General features: G+C 42.5%; 1 protein-coding gene across 4 annotated transcripts in view; it reads left to right on the top strand.

Annotated features, from left to right (window-relative positions):
- The first annotated feature begins 3,373 nt into the window (after positions 1-3,373).
- Positions 3,374-22,681, top strand: part of MTA3 (metastasis associated 1 family member 3) — a 201,811-nt gene continuing 182,503 nt past the window's right edge. For 2 of the 4 annotated variants that reach the window (XM_077337798.1, XM_077337790.1), the window contains exons 1-3: positions 3,388-3,837; positions 16,783-16,850; positions 22,180-22,273. In XM_077337798.1, the coding sequence (XP_077193913.1) occupies positions 3,810-3,837; positions 16,783-16,850; positions 22,180-22,273 (190 nt within the window). In that variant the 5' untranslated portion in view covers positions 3,388-3,809. Of the gene's footprint in view, positions 3,838-16,782; positions 16,851-22,179; positions 22,274-22,681 lie in introns of all 4 variants that reach the window. The other 2 variants (XM_077337772.1, XM_077337780.1) reach the window with 2 other exon arrangements.

The raw sequence follows: 22,681 nt of genomic DNA, 5'->3' as shown, positions 1-22,681 counted from the left end.
ACTCTTGTCTGCTGCTTTTTCATGCTTTTCACCTTCCACAACTGCTGCTGGAAATGGCAGGAGAGAACAGCGTGCTTTATACACGACTCTCTTCCGCCTGTCAATCAATCCAGGCAACCAATCCTCTTTCTCCATGCTTTAAAGGTCCTGCAATGCCTGCATTTTTTTTTCTAATCCATACTTCTCCGTTTAAACAACTATGCACCTAATCATAGATGCACAGTACTTTTTGAATGTCACCCCCTATGGAATCACAGGTCTTGATACTTGAAAAAATTAATCTTGTTCCTGATTTTTTTTGGGGGGGGGACTTTAGAGAGGCATGCTTTATGTTACAGCTTTAGGGAAAAAATTATTTCTGGCATTGCCTGTATACTTGTCCACTTGTTTGTTGCTCCAGGATGTTAGCATTTTAAAAACAGACATTCCTGTCACCAGGAACAAAGGAGGCGGGTGCGAGGGCAGGATGAGGCAGGAGCCTTTAGCGTGTTTGAGCCTCCATACCTTCCCTCTGCTGGTTGTTCTCCCCTAGCTAGCACTAAATACTTGGGGAAGCCACTTTATGTGATTCCCCAACTAGCGCTTTAAAATGGATGTAGCCAGCTGGTTACTGGCCAGACATTGGATGTTGGCAACGTCATATGGAGGGGCCGGAATACATTTAACAGATGTGGAAATCCCGAGGGTTTGTTAAACATAGGAAGGGGATAACATGCTGCATTTGTGTTTTCACACTTCCATTTATTTTAGTGCTGGGATTTGAATGCTTGTTTTCTATTAAATCAGGGAATAAAAAGTGCATTGCTGAATGGCTTATAAGAAATATTAACCTAATAGCCACAATCTCATTTTAGAGAATGGGAGGTAGGTAAATGATTAGCTCAAATGCACATTACAGAGAAATAACTTCTAGCTTCTATTTAATTCTGCATTACCTGTCTCTTTATCTATAGGAGATGATGAAGTCAGAAATCAGTTTGATAAAGTTGGGGATACAAAGAAATGGACAGATCACAAAAAAATAGATTTATTATTTATTTGCATTGTTTATTGCCTTTCATCAAGGTTTTCCCCCAGAAAATGTTCCAACTCAGAATACAATCACAAAAACATGATTTTCATTAATCATACTAAAATATGCAATGGAACTGAAGTTTTAATGCAGGAGGACATTTTAGAAGCAGTCTTTTCATCATTACTTATTTTCTAGCAATTCAGTTTTGACATTTATTGAGGCTGAAAAATAGTTTCACCTCTTTTATATTTTCAACCAGACTTCTTTCTGTTGAGTTGTAAAAACAATTTCCAGAGATAGGCACTTCAGACTTCTAGCCTAAATATTTTGTTCCTTATTAAATATGGTGAGTTGGATTCTACATAGGGCACCTTAACCGTTTTGCCATTTCACTGGCTAGCAAACTGCCCAGGTTTTAGATTCAGGTGAGATGGTCAGAAGCAGCAGAACAAAGTTTATTCAACCTTATACCTTGAATAAAACTTTGATTTCAAAGGTGCCACTGGACTCAAGTTTTTGTTCTGCTCAGACTTTAATCACATAGATGTTTTCAGTGTTATGCTGTGTTAAAAAATATGTGGATAGGAATACTACTTCAGATTCAAAATTAAAATACTAGGACTAGGACAGAAATTTTCAGGATTTTTCTTAAAACCAGTTGGCCAAGTAAAGAAGTGTGTGAGAGAAGCCGCTGTGACCAGAATAGGTGCCTATCCTTGCTTCTCTGCAGTTTTGATGTTTGCAACACAGAACTCTGCTGAAAGTACCTCCCTTTCCAAAATATCTTGCAACCTGACACACTGTTTGAAAGTCATTAATATTGGGGTGAAGAGCCTCTTGTGGCGCAGGGTGGTAAGGCAGCCGACATGCTGTCTGAAGCTCTGACCATGAGGCTGGGAGTTCGATCCCAGCAGCCGGCTCAAGGTTGACTCAGCCTTCCATCCTTCCGAGGTCGGTAAAATGAGTACCCAGCTTGCTGGGGGGTAAACGGTAATGACTGGGGAAGGCACTGGCAAACCACCCCGTATTGAGTCTGCCAAGAAAACGCTAGAGGGCGTCACCCCAAGGGTCAGACATGACTCGGTTCTTGCACAGGGGATACCTTTACCTTTTTAATATAGGAGTATGTGAATTGGCCATTTTACACATTTGCTCCTATCTCCCCCCCCCCCCCCCCATTTCTTGGAAATGATCATGCAAAGGAGCCTCAGGGTGAAGATTTTTCACAGATATAGCCCACAACTCTTCCTTTTGTTACAATACATGACAAGAAATTTTAAGGAAATTTCATTAAAAAAAACAATTATGGAACAAATGTTGAAACAACTTTCTTCGAATTCTTAACTAAGAGGACTGCATGGAGAAATATGCATCTGGTTGGTAACACATACCAAAAACCAGTAGCCGTGTTGGTGCCAGATAACCCCAGAAGCACCGTTTCAATCTCATGTTAGTTTGAGCAGCCTCATTCTGTGTGTGGCAGCTGTGTTTAATGCATGTACCTCTCCCTTTGGAAAACTCTATGATCAATTATGGCTTCCCAGAACATGCTCATTATCTACTGGGACACATGAGGTGCCAACTACAGCAAATACGGGCATAGCCCTGTCAGACTGAGAAGCAACTCTATTACACATTGCTGACCAATACGTTGGCTTAATTTTTGCAGAGTGGAGTGGTTCGTGCTGAGCTGGGACTGGGTAAATCTTAGCTCAAATACACACTTGCCATTAAATTTATTGAGGCTGTCCACTTGAATCTATCTTGTTCCAGTCAATCTCTCAGCTTAACCTATGCTCATGAATGCTTGTACCCAGAATAATAACTCTGTCGGTCTTAAAAGATGCCACTTGGACACCAACTTTGTTCTGCCACTTCGAACCAATGTGGCTACTCACCTGAATCCACCTAACAAGGTTATTGTGAGGGTAAAAGAATGACCAAGATATACTGTTCCTTAGATAAAGGGCAAGATAAGAAAATGGACTAAATGGACAAAACAATGCAGTTGCAGTAAACATGAGAGGTGGTTGTCAAAAACCCTTCCCCAGTCTTGACCATTTATATGTACTACCTAGTCAGGACTCATTCCATGCAGCTGCTTAAGCAGGCTCCGCTCCATATTGCTACAAGACCTGTTTTCCACAGCTTTAATGGAACCCCAGCATGGAACTCGCCCACTTTCCAGTCCCGCTACACCAGTTCAGGCTTCCAAACCTCCCCACTTTCGACGGCCTCCCTCGCGTACAGCTCGCAGGCACGGCCAAGGGAGAACCCTGGCGCCTAAGCGCGCCCGTATCTGCCCAGGTAGCCCGGCCCTTCCTCCTCCCGGGCCGCGTGCGCACAGCCGCCATGAAGCCGGAGCGGCGTCTCAGTGTGTGCCTTTGCGCCGCCCACTCCCCTTCCCTTCCCTTCCCTTGGCACCTCCAGCCGGCAACGCACATCGCCCACCCCCTCAGCCTTCGCAGGGAAAAAGCCACGGGGGAGGGGAGGGGGGCTTTTAACCCCACCTCGCCCGCGGCTGAAGGCACGTCGGAGCCAGCCGTGCGACGCCGCTGCCTCTCCATGCCCAGCCCCGCGAGGCGGGCGCGGGCGCTCGGCTTTAACCCTTCGCCTCCTGCTGCTTCCGTGGTTCCCCTCCCCGCCCCTCGCCCAGCGACTTGGCCGTAGCGGAGCTGCCTGGCGCCCTGTTGTGCCCGGGGTGGGTGGCGTAAAGGGCAGCAGCAACGAGGCGACGGAGCGCTCCTCCCCTTCCCAGGCCGGCGGCAGAAGAAGGAGGGCGCACAGCGCAGACATGGCGGCCAACATGTACCGAGTGGGAGGTATGTGAGGGTCCTTTGGGGGACGCGCTACGCGTCTCCGCGGCAGCGCCCGCGACTCCGGCTGCAGCCGAGCAAGAGGGCCTGGAGAGGGTAGGGTGGGGTGGAGTGAGAACCGGGAGGGGGCCCGGCCAGCCGGCTTCTGGCCGGGAAAGAGCCAAGGGGCGTGCTGAGGCAAGCGGAGCTTGGCACAACACCCGCCCCCCGCAGGGAACCCGGCCCCCTTATTCCTTCCAGCGAGGCAGGCCACAGCCCACCTTGCCAGAAAAGAGGAGCGAGGAAAGGCACTTACTCGCCCCCACCCGTCGCTTCCAGAAGCGAAGGGGAGCCCAGTTGCCCGGAACTGCAGTGTGGCTGCATCTCCGGAGGGAAGAAGCCTTTTCCGCACCAGCGCGGGATGGGGGATGGGGAGAGAGAAAGGGATCCCAAGGATCAAGTCAGCCTCGGAAGAACATCTGAGAAGGACGCTCTTTTCCCGGGGGGGGGGGGGGCTCAGAGGTGAGCGAAATGAAAGAAAGCAGCTCCTCCTCACCTGCTACTTTCATCTTTCCGATATTCCTGGATTTCGCCCTGGCCTTTCATACCGATGTGTAGTCCAAGCCTATGCATGTTTACTCAGAAGTGATGAGCACACTGATGCTTACACTCAGCAGAGCATGCATGGGCCCTATAGATTAAAAAAGGACCACCTAAAGTGGGGGATGTAGTAGAAATTATGAATGGTGTGAAGTGTGAACAAAATCCTCCCCCCCCCTATAATATTACCATTTTGTTACATAGCACCTAGCTAACCTTTAGATTTCCCTGCTGCAGGACATGTTGGTGGGTTTGCAGTTAGAGCTAGACTCCTACATGGAATCTCCCGTAGGTGCTGGTGGGCAAACAGCAAGGGAGGGCCCTTTCATATCTATCTGGCCACCATGATGGTCAACAGGATGTTGAACTAGATCAGGCTTTCTCAACCAGGGTTTCCTGACAACCCTGGAAGGGCTTCCTGAATGGATGGGAGTGAATTAATGTTTCATATATTTTTTAAATTTGTTAAAACATTTATCGGGTGATATGACCATATAGTCATCTCGACCCTCTCCCTCCATTCCCAAAATGGCCAATGAAGGGCCTGTAGGGGTTGGGGAGGAGAGGGGTCCCAGGTGGGCATGTACACAGCTCTGCTTCCCAACCATATGGTGCCAATATGCTTCCCAATGTATGGTGCCAATTCTGGGGTTTCTTGAAGCCCGAAGAATGTTTCAGGGGTTTCTCAGTGGTTAAAAAGTTGAGAAAGGCTGAACTAGATGGATCCTTAGCCTGATGCACAGAACTCTCATGTTCTTATAGTAAGACTTAACCCAAATCAAGGCCTGCCTTTCAAACAAATGTGATCTCACATTCACCTAATAATGCAAAATTGGATTAATGCCATTATATCTGCAAATACAGCCTCCTGAATCCTATCAGATAATCTGCAGATTTTACAGTGGGATCTGAACAGAATGCCACTGTTCTAATCTCATTGACTTCATTGAACATCGAAAGGTGTAATTTATACTGTTACATCTGTAGGTGTGGCTCAAGAGAAAAGTAGTTCTTCTTCCCCCAATCCCAAAAAAGTACCTGGGTTGTAAAGGCCACTTTATCCACAAATAAAATTTTGAATACAACCTCTCACATTCTGGAAAGCAAAGAGCCATTCCTAATAGGTTTTAATGAAAATTTATAGTACCCTCAAACACCAAGAGAATCCACCTTTCCTTACTATGTAATAGGCACCCTACCTTGTACCTACAAAGGTACAAATGGAGGCAGCGCTGCAGTTTAAAGGACACAAATTAGACCATTTTGTAACTCATGGTTGTGTATTTGGTTATACAACCTTGTGTTTTGATTGTGCCACTTTAGATTGCAGCTGAAAGTGCACAAGATGGATTAATCCACCCCCCGTAGAGATTACTACCCAAGGATAGAATTTCAGGGAGAACAAGCTAAAACTCTTTACCATGAATAATTTCTATGAGCTTGATTTTGTTGCTTAATTTGCCATCAGTTGAGTTCTGCTTGTAATATGTTGTGATGTAGACACTGGTTTATCATCTTATTCATGAATACTAGGCCTTATGGTATCAGAAGAAGAAGAAGAGTTGGTTCTTATATGCCACTTTTCTCTACCCAAAGGAGTTTCAAAGCGGCTTACAGTCACCTTTCCTTTCCTCTCCCCACAACAGACACCCTATGAGGTGGGTGAGGCTGAGAGAGACCTGATATCACTTCTGGGTCAGAACCGTGGTGAGCCCAAGGTCACCCAGCTGGTTGCATGTGGGGGAGTACAGAATCAAACCTGGCTCGCCGTATTAGAAGTCTGCACTCCTAACCACGACACCAAACGGGTCACAAAGTAAAACAGTAATATAGAACCTGGAGCTTCAAAAATAGATATAAATGATTCAACAAGATTTTGTCCCAAGATACTCATCAATATAGGTTGTATTCTAATGCTCCAAGCCTGGTTTAAACCTGTTCATGCTCTTTCTTTTGCCTCCCCTTTGCACATGCATTTGTTGTTGAAGAACTTCTAGTATAAAACAATAGCAGCAACAACTACAGTTTGTTGGGAAGTCAAATTGGTGAACAAGTGGTGGCTATTTCATGCCTCCAAACCTGAGGTTACAAAAATAGTTTGTCTTGGGCTAGGATCTTAGTTTTCAAGCAAAACACAATTTTTTTTATTTGCTATATTGTCTGGTTAGAATGTTACAAACAAACTGCAGTTTACTCTCAAACAAAAAAACTCTTCAGTTGTGCGATTATATGCATGAGGGAGACAGAAGAGATAAACCAGGAAATCTTGTCTAAAACAAGCCAGAGTTTGTGACATGGAAAATAGGAATCTCCTTCCATGTGAATTTCCCTGGCAACAAAAGTTATATTTGAGACTCGTTTGCATGTGCCTTCCCAAGGTGTGCAGATAGTTTCTGGAGAATGGACCTTTTTTGTAGTAGAATCAACAAAGGAACCCGCTACTGAGGAGATTTGCTTTGCTCGCTATTTTTATTTGGCATAAAGCAAAGATGATTCTGTTCTCCCAGGCTTTTTGTTTTTATTTTTTTCATTTTCTTGTTGAACTGGTTATTGCAGCATTGTATGATGGATTTCATCTGTTTTTTAATTCTCTGTATGCTTCTTGTTTATTTGGTTTGTTTTATTTTGTAATTCCATAGTCTTATCTGTTTTATTTATACATTTTCTTTATATGTATTGGTACAGAGTTTGTCATATGACCAAACAACTGTATGGCTACTTCAGTATATGCCTTACCTCAGTTGAACCCACACCTCTTGTGCTACTGCTCTTGTCCCTTTTGGAAGTTTCTTTCTTTCTTTCTTTCTTTCTTTCTTTCTTTCTTTCTTTCTTTCTTTCTTTCTTTCTTTCTTTCTTTCTTTCTTTCTTTCTTTCTTTCTTTCTTTCTTTCTTTCTTTCTTTCTTTCTTTCTTTCTTTCTTTCTTTCTTTCTTTCTTTCTCCCACCCTCCCTCCATCCCTCCCTCCTACTTGCCTGCCTGCCTAGCAGCACTCCCAGAATGGCTGGCTCTTGGCAGGTTATAGATAAAACCCCCACAGTAAAATCATTAAAAAACCAACCTTTATAGAATACTTGGCAGAGAGATCTACTCTAAACCCCCTGCTCCTCTCCCATTAATCCATAGTTCAATGACCACCCCCCCCCCCCAGCCTGAGCTAGGAGAGGCCCATAGATCTTAGTTGCCCTCGCTTCAACTGAATACCTGGTTGTCCATCTTTGTCTATCTACTCAAACTCCCAGTAAGTTATTTTCCATATATGTGTATTTTGTGGTCCAAGCAGAGCCAATCATGTAATCCCTCGTCCCTTCCCAGACTATCACTTTTGAATACAGGTGGGGAAATAGAATGTTTGAATGAAAACGAGTGAAAATACCTTCCTATATATTGAAACCTGAAAAATAAATAGTGAGGGATGTTTAAATATTTGATTTCCCCCTTGCTATCTAAAATGGTACAGCCTAGGCAAGGAGTGTGCTACATGTTTTCTGTAGTCCTGGGAGTTTTTCTATAAACTATATAGAAAATGTGTCTAACTTGCATGGTTAACGTGTACGATAATGCATCCAACACTATTAGTGCTGTCTTGTGTTCGACAGACGAAAGCTAATGTTGCAGTGGAGTTGCAAGTCGGCGAATGGTTTCTTAGCTCTTTTAAGGTCAGGAGAGTTGCAGTTGTGCTGACACAGTGTTTGAATATCTCACTCAGGTTGAAAAGATCTTGGGAATGCTATTACAGCTGCCTTCCTCGTCTTTCCAGGGGCCAAGAGATCTGCAGCAGTGCCACCAAGCTCTTTAATATATATAAAAGTGTAGTGAAATCTAAGAGGGAGGGAGGTGACATTGTTCCACTGTTTGGAGAGGCAGATTCACCTTGCCCTGGGCAAGATAGTGGTTGATTAATTGCACTTACGCATTAAGGAACTGCTGGTAGGAAGGAGGAAGCACATTAATTACTTTGACCTAAATTGAGAGCATCTCACTAGTGGATAGTGTAGCTCTGCAACTGTATTTGCAGACTAACTTGTTTTCTAGTTTCATTCCAAAGTGGGGCACTTGCTTGATGCTGTGAACTATGACAATTATTCTTCAACTTTCTCTTTGGTCAAATTTTAATGAAATAAATTTAAATCTAGGCAAAAAACTTTTACGTAAATAGACGGGCATTTCATTCACCTTCACTGTAAACACTTAACATGCTCAGTTTTTAATGAGTGGGTGCATAGATGGAGGAGTGTAGTTTTTACTACAAGTAAAATCACTTGAACACTTTTAAATATAGGTCATTGTTATAGACCCTGTAGGGCAGCCTTTCTCAGCTTTTTTTTTTTTACTGTTGAGAAATCTCTGAAACTTTCTTCAGACTTTGAAAACTCCCAGAAGTGGTGTGATCATGCAGAATATGGTTGAGAAGCATAGCTATATACATGTTCACCAGGGGCACCTCCCCTTCCTACCCCTTCCAGGCCCATCATTCAACATTTTGGGAGGGGTGGGTGGGTCAACGTCTCCATATATAGTCAGATCACACAATAAGTGTTTAACAAATTTGAAATATATATAAAACTTAATTAACTCTCACACATTTGGGAACCCCTTTCAGGGCTGTGAAGAAATCCCAGCGTTTCATGAAACCCTAGTTGAGAAAATCTGCTATAGCGTTTTCAGGGCAAAAGATGTTTGGAAGTGGTTTGCTGATTACTGCCCTGGCCTTCCTTGGGGTTTTCCATCCATCAGGAATACCCTGTTTAGCTTCCAAAATCTGATGAGATTGGGCTTGCTGAGGCCATTATGTCAGAGCTGTTGGGCAGATTTCACCTCGCCTGCAGAGACTTATGGATCCTATTGGAGTCCTGAATGTTCTCAGGGATCCAATGCCTCTTAGCACTTCTCTGAGTGGACTGATAAGCTACTGCCATAACAGAATGCTGGCCGCCACTGATGAGATAACTCCCCTGACGTCTTCTCCGCCCCCATCTCAAGCAGGCCCCCGGTATACTGAAGTGCTCTGCAAGAAGAAGTTTGAACTGAGATGACTAGAGTGAGTTTGGAGGGAAACTAATGACGAAGAATTGAGAACATCCTATAGAATGCACATGAAAGCCTATGAGATGGCGGTGAAGACAGTAAACACAATTTTTACTAAACTTCCATTGTGTCTGCGAACTCATGGCCAGCACAGTTATTCAGGATAGTTTGGCCCCTCGTTGCCCTCGATGAAGGGTATAATCAGGTATAAGCTGTGAGTCATTTATGAGTCCTTTTGCAGACAAAATCTCGACTCTCCTCCATGACCTCCCTTCAGCCATAGATACGGAAAATGAACTAGAAACCCCTTGGCCATCTCTGGAGAGAACACTGAATTACTTCAGAAAACTCATTAGCTGAAGTAGACAGGGTGCTAGCTGCAACAAGGCCAACCACTTGGCCACTAGACCCATGCCCATTGTGGCTCCTAAAGACAAATGACATACGAATTGGGGCTCCCTCAGTGGGAGAATTCCTGGAAGGACTAAAAGAAGCAGTAGTGTGCTCATTGTTGAAAAAAACATTTCCAGACCCACGGGAGCCTGACAACTACTGACTTGTCTCTCAGTTAGCGTTTCTGGGGGAGTTAGTTGTACTCAGTAGAAAGACAAATGGGAAGGAAGCAGCAGCAATGTCCATATCAAGACACAACTTTGAGGGCATACTACGGCTGATCACTATTCATTCATTCATTCATTTATTTATTTATTAATTATTTGATTTATAACCTTCCACTCCCACTCAGTGGCCTGTGGTGGGTAACAATAAATCCCCACAATAAAATCCCCCATAAAACCCCATTAAAACCCAGTCATGGCAACAGAACTCCCTCCTCCCACAGTCAACAGACTTCAGAGCTACCGAATGACCTTGCCAGCTCAGGAAGGGACCCAGATCTCCTGGCCCCAGCCTCAACCAAAGACCTGGCATATAAGCTCCGTTTTACCGTTCTGCATAACTGGGACTGTTCCGATAGGGCCCTCAGTTCTCGAAGATCTTTCCACCAGGTTGGGGCCAGGAATGGTTTAGGCCAGGCGCACCTCCCTTGGGCCAGGGACCTGGGGGGTATAAGGAGGCAGGTGGTTCCACAGATATGATGGGCCCAGATTGCGGATGGCCTTAAAGGTTAACACCAAAACCTTGAACCTGATCCGGGCCACAACTGGCAACCAATGCAGCTGCCTCAGCACAGGATGGATGTAGGCCCTCCAAGATGTTCCTGTGAGGCATCTGGCAGCTGTATTTTGCACCAGCTGCGATTTCTGGGTCAGAGATAAGGGTAGGCTTGTATAGAGTGAGTTACAGAAGTCCAATTTGGAGGTGACAGTTGCATGGATAAGTGTTGCCAAGCACAGTTATCTGTTTCTCAGTACTTGAGTGCTGAAGTTTCCTCCAAGAATGCTAAGAGTTGTAGCCAAGATGCCCACTGATTTAGATTGAGGCCGTAGTACAGATGATAATTGCCACCATCCCACCATTTCTTCCCTTGCAGACACCAACACAGTCAGATAAATCCCCAGTGTGGGGGACTAAGGGCAGAAACTTTTCCTGGGGGCAGGGGGGGGAGGAGGTGGGGTGGTTGTAAAGCTAGCCAAAGAGTCTATTTTCAATATGGTGAACAGGAAGATACGAAAAGAAATGTTAAATGTTTCTTAACTAGTGCATGGCCCTTATAGTTTCCTCGACTTCTACGTTTGAGGGGCCTTTTACATTACTGGAATCTAATACTTGCCCTGAACCATCTGGGAAAGGTAGGCTATAAAATAAAGTATTGTTATTATTATTCAGGAATCCAAAATGTCATATACAATTCACCTTTTGGAAATGAATTGAAGGTATGAGCATCCAAAGCTGTAATTCTCTGTATACTTAGCTTAGAATGGGAAATACTTCTGAGTCAGCATGCATAAAGTTGGGCTTCAAAGTCCCCCCCCTTGAGTATTTGCTGTAGAAACAGCCCCATTCAAGGCTAGGTAAAAGCTCGCATGGTCTAGTTATTCTTAATTAGGTCATGAGTGCTTCAGTTGGGGTCACAGCCCTCACATGGGGTTATGAGCATTTCTTAAAGGCTTCCTCAGTGTAATGGTTTGGAAAATGTGGAAAACCGCTTGCTTTGACAATGTGGAGCTTACTGCCTTGTACACATTTTGAATGAGTCACGCTGAATAATTTTCGTTCTCAGCTCTGCCTTGCTGTTCAGTACACTCCTTTGTTGACAGTGATAGTAAAACATTTACTTACACCATTTGGTCTTTTAACTTAAGTACTTGGAGGTTTTTGTTATTTTATTTATTTATTTATTTATTTATATTTTTATTTTTAATAATTTGTAATCATATCAACTCATAGAAGTATCTATGATACTATTTTTTTCTGTTATTTACTTAAAGATCATTTGAGGAAGACAGCAGTGTGGCTATTGGTAGATAATTCTCCTTTTATTGATTGCTGTTTCTCAATACCAGCACAATGTTTTATATTCTGCTTACTCAGTTTGTATGACAATGCATACATGTAAATTGTATTTCTATGTCCTGTGCATTTTTCTCTCAATAGAAAGACACTGGTGGGATCTGTTGACAAGCATTATGCGTAAGGCTGCAGCTGAGGCTTTAAATACCTTGAAATTATCTAAAATAGTGTTATTGCAAGTTAAAACAAATGTAATAGCGGCTAGAGCAGGGGTAGTCAAACTGCAGCCCTCCAGATGTCCATGGACTACAATTCCCATCAGCCCCTGCTAGCATCTGCTGGCTGGGCTCATGGGAATTGTAGCTAATGGACATCTGGAGGGCCGCAGTTTGAGTACCCCTGGGCTAGAGTTTGGGCTTACTATAAGTAAAGTTTAAAAAAAAATGTGCATGAACCATCTGCTGGATGACCCAGCTATCCTGATCTCACCAGATCTGGGGAGTTAAGCAAGGTTCCATTGCTTAGTATTTGGATAGAAAACTACCAAGGAACTCCGGGGTCACTGCAGAAGTGGGCTATAGCAAGTCACTTCTGAAAGTCTGTTGCATTGAAAACCCCTCAGGTTTGCCATGCATTGGTGCAACTTGATGGCACTTTCCACCACCACCATAAAACCTGTGATTCCCAACAGATTATATCTGTTGCTCTATTGAAGTCACTATATAATCAAAAGGACAAATACATTTCACGGTGAGATTTGTGCAGTCTAATCCTACAACCTTGTACAAGCCTGTGGCTTGATTGGACTGAGAAGGGTATAATTTAAGATTGTACTGTTAATTTCATAGAAGACACAGCTTATAAAAACATCATAGTATTCATGTGGCTTAAGCCAAAGATATTTAGAGGAAATGAGAAACAAAAATAGAATCACATATTTTTAACTAATCCTGAGCTGTTTTTCTTTGAAAATAGCAAGATTTAAAAAAATAGCAAGATATATGAACATATCCTTATCCATGGTTCTTCTATATATTTGTGAAACAGCCTAGGGGGCGGAATGTGTCCGGCTGTCCAAGTTGAAATAAGGCCAAACAGGGTGTGGTTGCACATCCTCCCCGCCCCCGCCCCACGGTGAGGTGCTGGCTGCGGCAGCCTGGAGTGGCCAATTTGGACACAGCCGTGCACCATCCTAGCCTCGACCATAAGCCTGGTGTTTTAGCTCTGATCTCTCCAGGGAGCACACACCAGGCTGGGGCCAGGGTCGAAACGGCCCAGGCCCTGGTCAAAGCCAGTTTCACCTCTCGTGTGCCAGGGTCCCTGAGTGGATGTTGGTCCAAAGACTGTAGTGTTTTGGGGGGATTATGAAGGAAAAGTTGATCCTGCAGGTACACTTGGTCCCAGACTGTTTAGGGCTTTAAGCATTAACACAAGCACCTTGACTCTGATTTCATCTCCAATCTAGTTACTGAATTGAGCATAGGTTTTTCACTTAGCCAATTACTACATTAGGATATCAGACCTTGAAAAAGATACAGATGGTATCTATGAGAATGGCTAATTAGAAACACCTGCAAACTGAAGTAGACCCACTATTATTCATCTTAACCCTTGGTAAAACTATGGTGCTTTGCCTCACACATGTCAAATTAAATTTTAAAATTTTGACACCACAAAACTCCTCTATAATGTCTTGTGTGTATAGCAGAACAAAATTTGAGTCCAGTGACGCCTTTAAGACCAACAACGATTTATTCAAGGCGTGAATATGTAGTATAATTCCTTGCTAGAACAACAAATCATTCCTTTGAGTGTTGTAATAACTTGCATCTTCACAATCTCCCTCAAAACAATGGACTCCCCAGGGCTCAATAAGGATATTGGTTTCTTATCTCCCTACATATGCTAACCTCATCTGACTCTTATATCTGTGTTCCTTACAATCCCCTCTTCATTTTATTTTAGTTGGGACAATGAGACTGTAATGTGATGTAAATAAGTATGTAATGTAAGTTAGAAACTAACTCTCTGGTCTTAGGACAGGAGAACAAACTCAGTACAGCTTGTCACTTGTGGGCATGCTTCCATGCTTGGATGGAGACGAATGGAGCTAGCACAGGTCTTCTTAAATTATTTATTTTCACAACTGAGAAAGCATCTACCATTAATCACTAGCCTTAACATTTTTATTCCCATATATTTTTGTGAACAGCAGTTGGAATCCAAAGGACTGATATGTTGTTCTAGCAAGGAATTATACTGCATATTTGTGAATGTTGTGGTGCTGTTTACTAATTTGCTACGAATTTACTCTCTCCTTATATCTGTAATCTTATGATCCCTGTTCCAATGTCTGAGGAAGTGTACATATACACGAATCTCACAGCTTGAATAAATCTTTGTTGCTCTTAAAGGTGCTTTGGACTCAAATTTTGTTCTGTTACTTCAGACCAGTACAGCTACCCACCTGAATTTATATACATAGCATGTTTATTGTGGACAAAATTAGTCACATGTAATGTAAATAAGAAACATAACTTTGAAAGAAAGTTCAGGGACTTCTGGGGGCCTGGAGTTATTGCAAGGGGTCTTCACATCCATCCCATTTGGAGCAGGGTGGTGGCAGTACCCTTTTCGTGGCTGTTTTGGCCTTTGAGTAATGACCCATATGGGCCATGTCCAACAACAGCCACTAGGTGTCTTACTACTACCTGACTTGCATGACTTACCTAGGACCAGCTGCTTGCAGCTAGCATCGACCAACCCATGAAAGCAGGTATGTTGTAGCAGCTAGAGATTCAGAATAGAATCTTGGTGACCCAGATTCAAATAATCACTGTGCAGATAACATCAGGCCAGCAGCTTCTGCACATCTTTTTTTTGGGGGGGGGATTGTGGGTCACCCAGAAATGCTCTCCTGCTGGCCCTCTGGGAACCAGGGCAAACAGGAAAGCCTCTGCCCTGGGAATGTCTACTCATGTGTAGGCCATGAGGTTTGCAACTTCCAATCTGAGAAGGGAGAAATGCTTTGGGAGTAACCATCTATCCAGTATATTAGATCTAAATTTTTTGTCATGTATATCAAATCATGTGTACATAAAATAGCATTAATCATAGTGGTTCAGATTACTTGGCTAATGGACCAACAGATTTTTCCTGCTATCTATTAGTGTATAGAAAGATTTAATGGATACTCTTGTTGTGTTATGGGACACATGTGAGTTGGTAGCAAAATTCATTAGTGTAATTTTGGAGAATTATGGCTGTACCATGCACAGTAACTTCAGCCAAGTAGATCTGATTATGGGCACTGGAAAACTCTGTTAACATTTCAATTAATAGAATAATAGTATTGGAACAGACCTTCAGGGTCATGTAGTCCAACCCCCTGCACAGTGCAGGAACTCACAACTATCTGCCCACCCACAGTGACCACAATTTCATGCCCAAATAACCCCTCCTCCTCAAAAAAAAAAATCCAGAATCTAGACTAGCCTAGATCACAACTTTCACAGTTGATGAACTGTAGCAGAAGTATATGAATAGAGATTGAACAAAAGATCATAAGAATAGTCCAGTGATCCATCTAATCCAGTATCCTGTTTCACACAATGGCCAACCAGTGGTCACGAAGGGCTAACACACTGATTGATGAGATAAGAAGCCATATGAGGCTAGTAACTCAGAATGTCAATACTACAGTCTAATCTATTATTTTAGGCTACTAACTTTCTCTAGTATGTGGATTTGCTGAGGGGATTAGCAAAAGGAAAGCCAATTCAGGATCCTGTCCCTATGTCAAGATTTAGGCATCTGATTCATAAATTTCTTTGCTAATACCAAGCTTTGTGCTGATTCACAAATTTTAATTTAATATTTAATATTTTTATGTTGCCACCTCTAGGACTGATTGCTGTGGTGGCTCACTACAATAGATAAAATGCAACCAACCAAAATATACAACTAAAAACATCCTCCTACCCCCCACTCCCCCCCCAATATCAAGCTGTCAATAACTGCTATATGCACTCCAGTGAAGATGTAACCTAGGGCAGGATAGGATATCAGAGGAGGGGCCAGATTTTCTTCACCCAGCCTCAACCACACACCTTGCGGAAGAGCTCCATCCTGCAGGCATTGCAGAACTGGAGAAGTTCTGTCAGGGCCCTCAGCTCTTCCGGGAGCTCAATCCAGCAGGCCCTGGCCCTGGTCAAGGCCAAGCAACTTACTGAGGGCTGGGCATTTCCAACCGGTTTGTACCTGCAGAGCACAAGGTCCTGCAAGCAGCATAGGGGGTTAAATGGTACATCAGGCCCAAACAGGGGATAGCCTTGAAAGTCAGAACCAAAACCTTGAACTTTATTCAGTATTCAATGAGCAACCAATATAACTGCCTCAGCACCAACTGGATATGAACTGCCTATGGTGTTCGAGTGAGAACCCTAGGAACTGCATTCTGCACCAGCTGAAATTTCTGAGTCAAGGACAAGCAAAGGCTTGTCCTTGACTCAGTAAAGCGAATTACGGAAGTCTAGCCTAGAGATGACTGTTGCATGGATCATTGTGGCCAAATGTTCTTGGGACAGATAGGGCGCTAGAAGCATGTGATTTTTCTAGTATTCCAATTCCATTAAATCAGTTTATTGAGATTTGGTGTGAGTATCCCACTGAGCAAATTGTAAGCTTCTATCTAAATTCCATGGGACTGAATCACTAGTGATGTTCCATTCAGTTAATTCTGGGGATGCAGAAAAGAATCTATTCATAAACTGTAAACATCTTTATTGTAGTAACACCATGTTTTTTGTTAGCCTTAGGCATAGAAATAATTCCTATGTGAGCTTGAATTTAGAAACAAATTTCTTGCCTTTTCAGGTTATATTTATACTTCCTTGGGGGAAATGCTTCAAATGTAATTTGATCTTTGTGTTGCAGATTATGTCTATTTTGAAAACTCTTCAAGCAATCCATATCTGATCAGGCGAATTGAAGAACTTAATAAGGTACATGAATATGCAAGATTTTGTATTCTTTGACAAGAAGTGATGTGCTTCCTAGTGGAATAAAAAGATGCAATTCTTTGGACAAATATGGAAATACTTTTTTCTCACTATGGGAGGTTGCCTAGAGATTCCTTTGTTGTGATGTATTATGCCGTTAGAAAATTAAACATAGAATATTCTGTACCATAACTGAAAAGAAAATCAGGCCATCAATAGCTCATCTCACTTTTCATAGATGGATTGGGTTTTTATACTTTTATAATCCTATCTTTCATGGAAAATTTGTTTAAGAATAAGTCAAAATGTTTTTGGGGCAGATATGCACCAATAAAACTGATATGTTGCAGTAGACGTTAACAGTGAATAATTTAGGGATATCGGTGAAGGACAGCTGGATGACAGAAGAAAGTAGACTAAAGGTTAGATGGACACAGCCTACAGGACCATGGATAGCTCCGAAACAGACAACTGCTCCAGTGGCTGCCAGACTTAAATGGAGGGTCTGGCTAGATGTTATGGTTTCCATGTTTTTGACTCATAAACATTGCTGCCATTTTACAACTGAACTTGGGCCATTTAAAAGAGATGCGAGGTCCAATCCTGGTTGGGACTGGGGTGTGGCAGGACCAGATGCTCTTTCTCCCCCTTCTGTACCTTTTCAAGTGCCAAAGCTGCTCCCACCCCAGGTTCAGGATGGGGCTTGGTGTCTGAACTTTCCTTGGTGAGTACTTAAAGAGATCACTTATTGGCCTGTAGCATTTATGCTGTGTAGCTTCTAGTGGGTTTCTTTAGCAAGGATGTTAGAATAGACATTAAATTCTGGGCAACTGATTAACTCCAGCTTCTAAGTGCCTATATGGGTGGATTGTTAGTCCCTTGATCTGTGTCTTAATTGGCCTGTGTCTTCTCTGGTCTCCTTTTCCATAGATAGAATTAAAGGGCTACATATGTCTGGAAACTGGATACAATATTACTCCAAATGACAAATACAGAAGCTTTCACAATTTGATACAGAAAACCCTTGAACATCAAAATTTACTTTGTAAGGCTTCTCAGACTAGTAGTCAAGATAAGTATGGAACATTGTCTGAGCTGGTACTCTGAAGGCATTTGTGTGTAAAGCATAACCAGGTCTGATCCTTCTATAGCCTGTTTTGTGATGCAGATTTCGAAGAACTGGGTATGACAGAAAAGGTCAGATGTTTAATTGGTATTCCTTTGGATTTTATGCTTCATATATTGAAATATATGGAGAATTCTGTGGCTTGAAATTGGGCCATGTAAGCAGGTGGTCTTGGGAAGCCAAAGCAAAACAGACATTAAGCAAGCAGACATGTACCATAGGGAAGCAGGTGAACTGGTTTACCAGGAATCAGGTCAGAAGAGAAGCAGCTATGGGCAGTCTGATAGCAGCTTGGTCTTTATGAAACAGAAGAATTGTTCTGCTCAGAAGAAAAACTGCTCAGAGTATGATACCAGTATCGAAGGACATAAGCACTACCCTGCTGAACCATGCCATCTGATCCAGCATTCTCTTTTGCCCAGTGGCCAACCAATTGACCTGGAGAACCAACAAATCGGACATACGGAGCAAAGCTTTCTTTTAATGTTGTCTCTTTACATTAGCATTCAAAACCTTCGTTTAGTCGTCATAGCTAGTAGTCATTTTTAGGATCCTTCACTGTGAATTTGTCTGCCTTCTATTTAATCTATTTCTGTTACCATTTCATCTGAAAGTATATGTGGTGTCCTTTTAGATGTAATGGTGATGTTCATAATACCAAAACATAACAGCTGAAAAGGAAGGCCTTGCTCACTTATCAATTTCAACAGCATTAACTCTCTTCCATGGAAGTCAGTAGGCTACCTCAGTTTCCCTGTTGTTCAGGCCATTTCTGATACATTTGTTGATTCCACATGGAATTGGTTCTGACAGTATCTCTCCCACCATATGAGAGGAGACATGAATTAAAAAAATTAGCTTCACTTTTGACTCAACCTGCACACTCAATCAGGTGAATTCATAACTTGATTTTTTTTATTATAGTATGGTTTTATTCCCCATCACCACCAATAATAAAGCATCAAGGTGCTTCTGCACAGTTTTGGCCATTGCATCAGCTGTTTCCGTTCCTGGGTCAGTCACGTTTAGCCATTGTGATCCATGCCTTAGTTACATCTAGACTGGATAATTGCAATGTGTTCTACTTGGGGCTACCCTTGAAAATCTTTTGGAATCTGCAGTTAGTGCAGCATACTGTGACTAGACTGCTATAGTTTGGGCCAGCTACCAGGAACATGTGACCCTCGATACTATAATAATTATACTGGCTATCAAACATCTCCCAAGCCCAGTTTAAATTGTTGGTTTTCACCATTAAAGCCCTACATGACTTGGGACCAGAGTATCTGAAGGAACATGCACCCAGGAATTAAGATCACAGGGAGAGGCTTTCCTGACTGTCTCATCAACCACTCATTTGGGGGTACATGAGAGAGGGCCCTTTTAGTGTCAGACCCACAATTATGGAACAACCTTCTGAGACAGGTGTGCCTGGCCCTCTCACTTTTGACCTCTTGAGAAGAGCAGAACATGGTGTTATTTAGCACTGCATTTAATTTGAACAGTCCCAAATTGTGTTTTTAAAATGTTGTTTTTAGGTTTTTTTATGTAATCAATTTTATTTATGTATTTTATTTAATAATAATTTTGTAAACCACCAAGAGCTTCGTGAGTAAGAAAGATGGATAACAAATATATTTAAAATAAATAATAAAATAAAATTAGATATATTCTCATAAAATTCCTAGTGATAATCACGTGAAAACCATTGGTTACAATTTTGAATCTTAAAGGTTTTCTAATTGGCATTTATTCATTGGCTGGGATCCTCTGTGGCTTGTTCCTGGGATTCCTTGGGAGCCCATTGTCTTCCTGAAGCAGCATTTTGTGCGAAATTTGACCTGCCATGAGAGGGAGCAAGTGAGAAAGTTGCACTTCACAGGTAGAGATCCCATGTTAAAACCTATAAGACATTGTTATTTTTTTCAAAGCAATGATTTTTTATAGAAAATGTTTCATGATAAAATAAAACACTGGAAAATTTTTCTGAAAACTTTCTACAGCTTTGATATATAATCAAATTTCATGCTGCCTGATTTCTGTTAATAGAGCTATCCTATTTTGATATAGTGCCTGTGTTGCTTTTTCTTCATGTTGCTGCATTATGATTCTGTTTTGTTATTCAGCATTACTGGTTTATTGATTTTTTTAAATTTGATTTTCATCTGATGAATTGTAATAAGCTTCAGTCAATTTAGGAAGCGACTGAGAGTATGCAGTTTTTTCCTGGTATTTTTCAGTTTGTGTCTATTAGACTCAAATAAATTTTGGGATTCCTGAAAAATCCTGGATCCAAATACTATTAAGATCTTGCATTTTTCATAAATCCCAATTTTGGGGGGGTCCAGACACAAACTGAGAAATGCTGTTTCCAGCTCTACCCAACAGTTTTGAATATATCTGGGATTTTCTCGGGATTTTTTCCTGGTTTTCCTGAGAAAATCCAAATACATTTGGGGAGCTGAAATATACCTAAAAATACCAAATGCATACACTGAGAAGGGACTTGTATTTATAAACTACAGGGCACTTCATTGTAGTACATTCTAAAACTACAGTGAGACTTATTAAACTCATCAATGTGGAAGAGTTTCTACATTCAGTAGAGCTCATTTCTTTGGTTGCTTTATTCACCAAGAGCAACAAGATGTAGTAGTTAAGAGTAGCAAATCCTATTATGGAGAACCAGGTTTGATTCCCACTGCTCCATATGAAAGTTGCTGGGTGAGTTTGGGTCAGTCATAGTTAAATCAGAAGTCTCTTAGCCCCACCTTCCTCACATGATGCCTGTTGTGGGGAGAGAAAGGAAAGGAGATTTTAAGCCATTTTGAGACCCCTAAAATAGAGAAAAGCAGGTTATAAAAAAAGCAATCCTCTTTTCTTTTTCTTACTCCTGTATCTTTTATCCTCTGCTCCTTGGTTTCTCTGTTCAACTAACAACCATGACTTGGAAGTCTGTATAAAGGAGAAAAGCTCAGTTTGGTACAAAAGTGTTTTCTGCTCAGTTTGGTACAAGTGGAGGGTAACCATGCTTTTTTCTCATTAGAACCATGACAAACCAACTGATAACAGTCAGGACCTGCAAAGGTTGAATGTCTGTATTAGTGTTAAATTATATAACTCTTACTGTGCACTATTTTTAAAACTTTAAAAATTAAAAACATATATATATAGTCCACAGGTTATTGCAAAACAGTGTGTTATTCATCATATGAAACAGTCTTTCGGCCTGTATAGGGCCTTCTTCAGAGGTCTGGTTATAACACACACCAATTCATTGCACATATGAAATATGTATAACAACCAATAAAAGTACCAAAGTAAGAGCTGTAAAGTATCAAAGTCAATCAATGAATGAAGATGTCTATTTATCAGCCATTCGCTCTCTTCCAAAGGCTGCCAAAAATTTCAGTGGTTTGTTCTCTTATTGGTATGCATTGCAATGAGTGAAGTCCCCCCCACCCCCGGCAAGAGCAGGAATTTGGTGCACAGGTAGAATCCTTTCCTGACAGCTCTCAGGCCATGGGTTCAAGATTCACTGTGGGTCAGAGTAATAACATTGGCAGCATAAAACATGGTTAAATTGATTGAATCCATCAATCATCTTTAAACAGCCCCGTGGCGCGGAGCACCATGGACTGAATAAAGCAGTAGGGCAGTGTGGGAGGAGTTAGGGCGGGCCCTGTCTGGGATAAAAACTCGGAGAGGCCAATCAGGAGCCATGAAGCGGCTCCTGATTGGCCCCTCCGAGTGTCCATCCCGCCCCAAGCAGCCAATGCGCGCGGCTCCCCATTGGCTGCTTCACCCACCCAGACAGCCACGGGTGAGGGGTGGGCCGCGCCGCCTTCTCCCGGCTGGTGGAGCAGCCTCGCCGCGTCTATGACGCGGCGAGGCCGCTCCGCCGGCCGGGAGAAGGCTCGAGAGAGCCTCGGGTGGGGGGTGGCCCTGCTCCCAGGCCATCTAGCGCCATTCCTAAGTGAAATGGGCTTTAGATCTAGTCATTATAATAATTAGAGAGAATCATAGCTTTTGGTACTACATTACGGAGGGAGTAGGAAAATAGGAGGGAATGGCAAAACAGAGAAAACATGACCTTGGGAAGTCATGATGGAATCACCTGGCAGCTTGAATGTTTCTTTGTAGGGCTTTGCTTGCACCTGTGGATTGCTTTCAAGTGTATCTGTTGATTTGCTTCTTGTTTTCCAGACAGCCAATGGCAATGTGGAAGCAAAAGTAGTTTGTTTTTACAGACGTCGAGACATCTCCAACAGCCTCATTATGCTCGCAGACAAACATGCAAGTAAGTTTATTTATTTTAAAATAAATTTAGCAAGATTGCACAAATTTTACATATTCCAGTTGTGTTTTTGTTTGAAAATGTAAAATTTCTAGACCTACTTTAATGACTTTATCTAGTTATTTTTCATAACTTTATTTAGAAAAATAAAATGGGGTGGGTGGGAAGGAGGTAGCCCATCCACTATGGCTTTCCACAAGTAGCCTGGCATTTGGGAGATATGGGGGTCGGTGAGAAAGAGGCAGCTTTCCCCATGGCCTCCCCCACGCAGCTTAGCCCTTGTGCGATTTGGAGAGGAGCAGTAAGGAGGCTGTCCCCTTCCACAGCAGCCCCCAGCACAGGCTTTGTGAGATGTGGGGTGGGGGGTGGGGAGGAGGCAGCCCACTCCCTTTTGGCCTTCCCTGAGCAGCC

The sequence above is a fragment of the Paroedura picta genome, chromosome 1, assembly GCF_049243985.1.
Source record: "Paroedura picta isolate Pp20150507F chromosome 1, Ppicta_v3.0, whole genome shotgun sequence".
NCBI lineage: Eukaryota > Metazoa > Chordata > Lepidosauria > Squamata > Gekkonidae > Paroedura > Paroedura picta.
The sequence above is the reverse complement of the archived record's forward strand: the minus strand, read 5'-3'. Positions and strand labels throughout refer to the sequence as shown.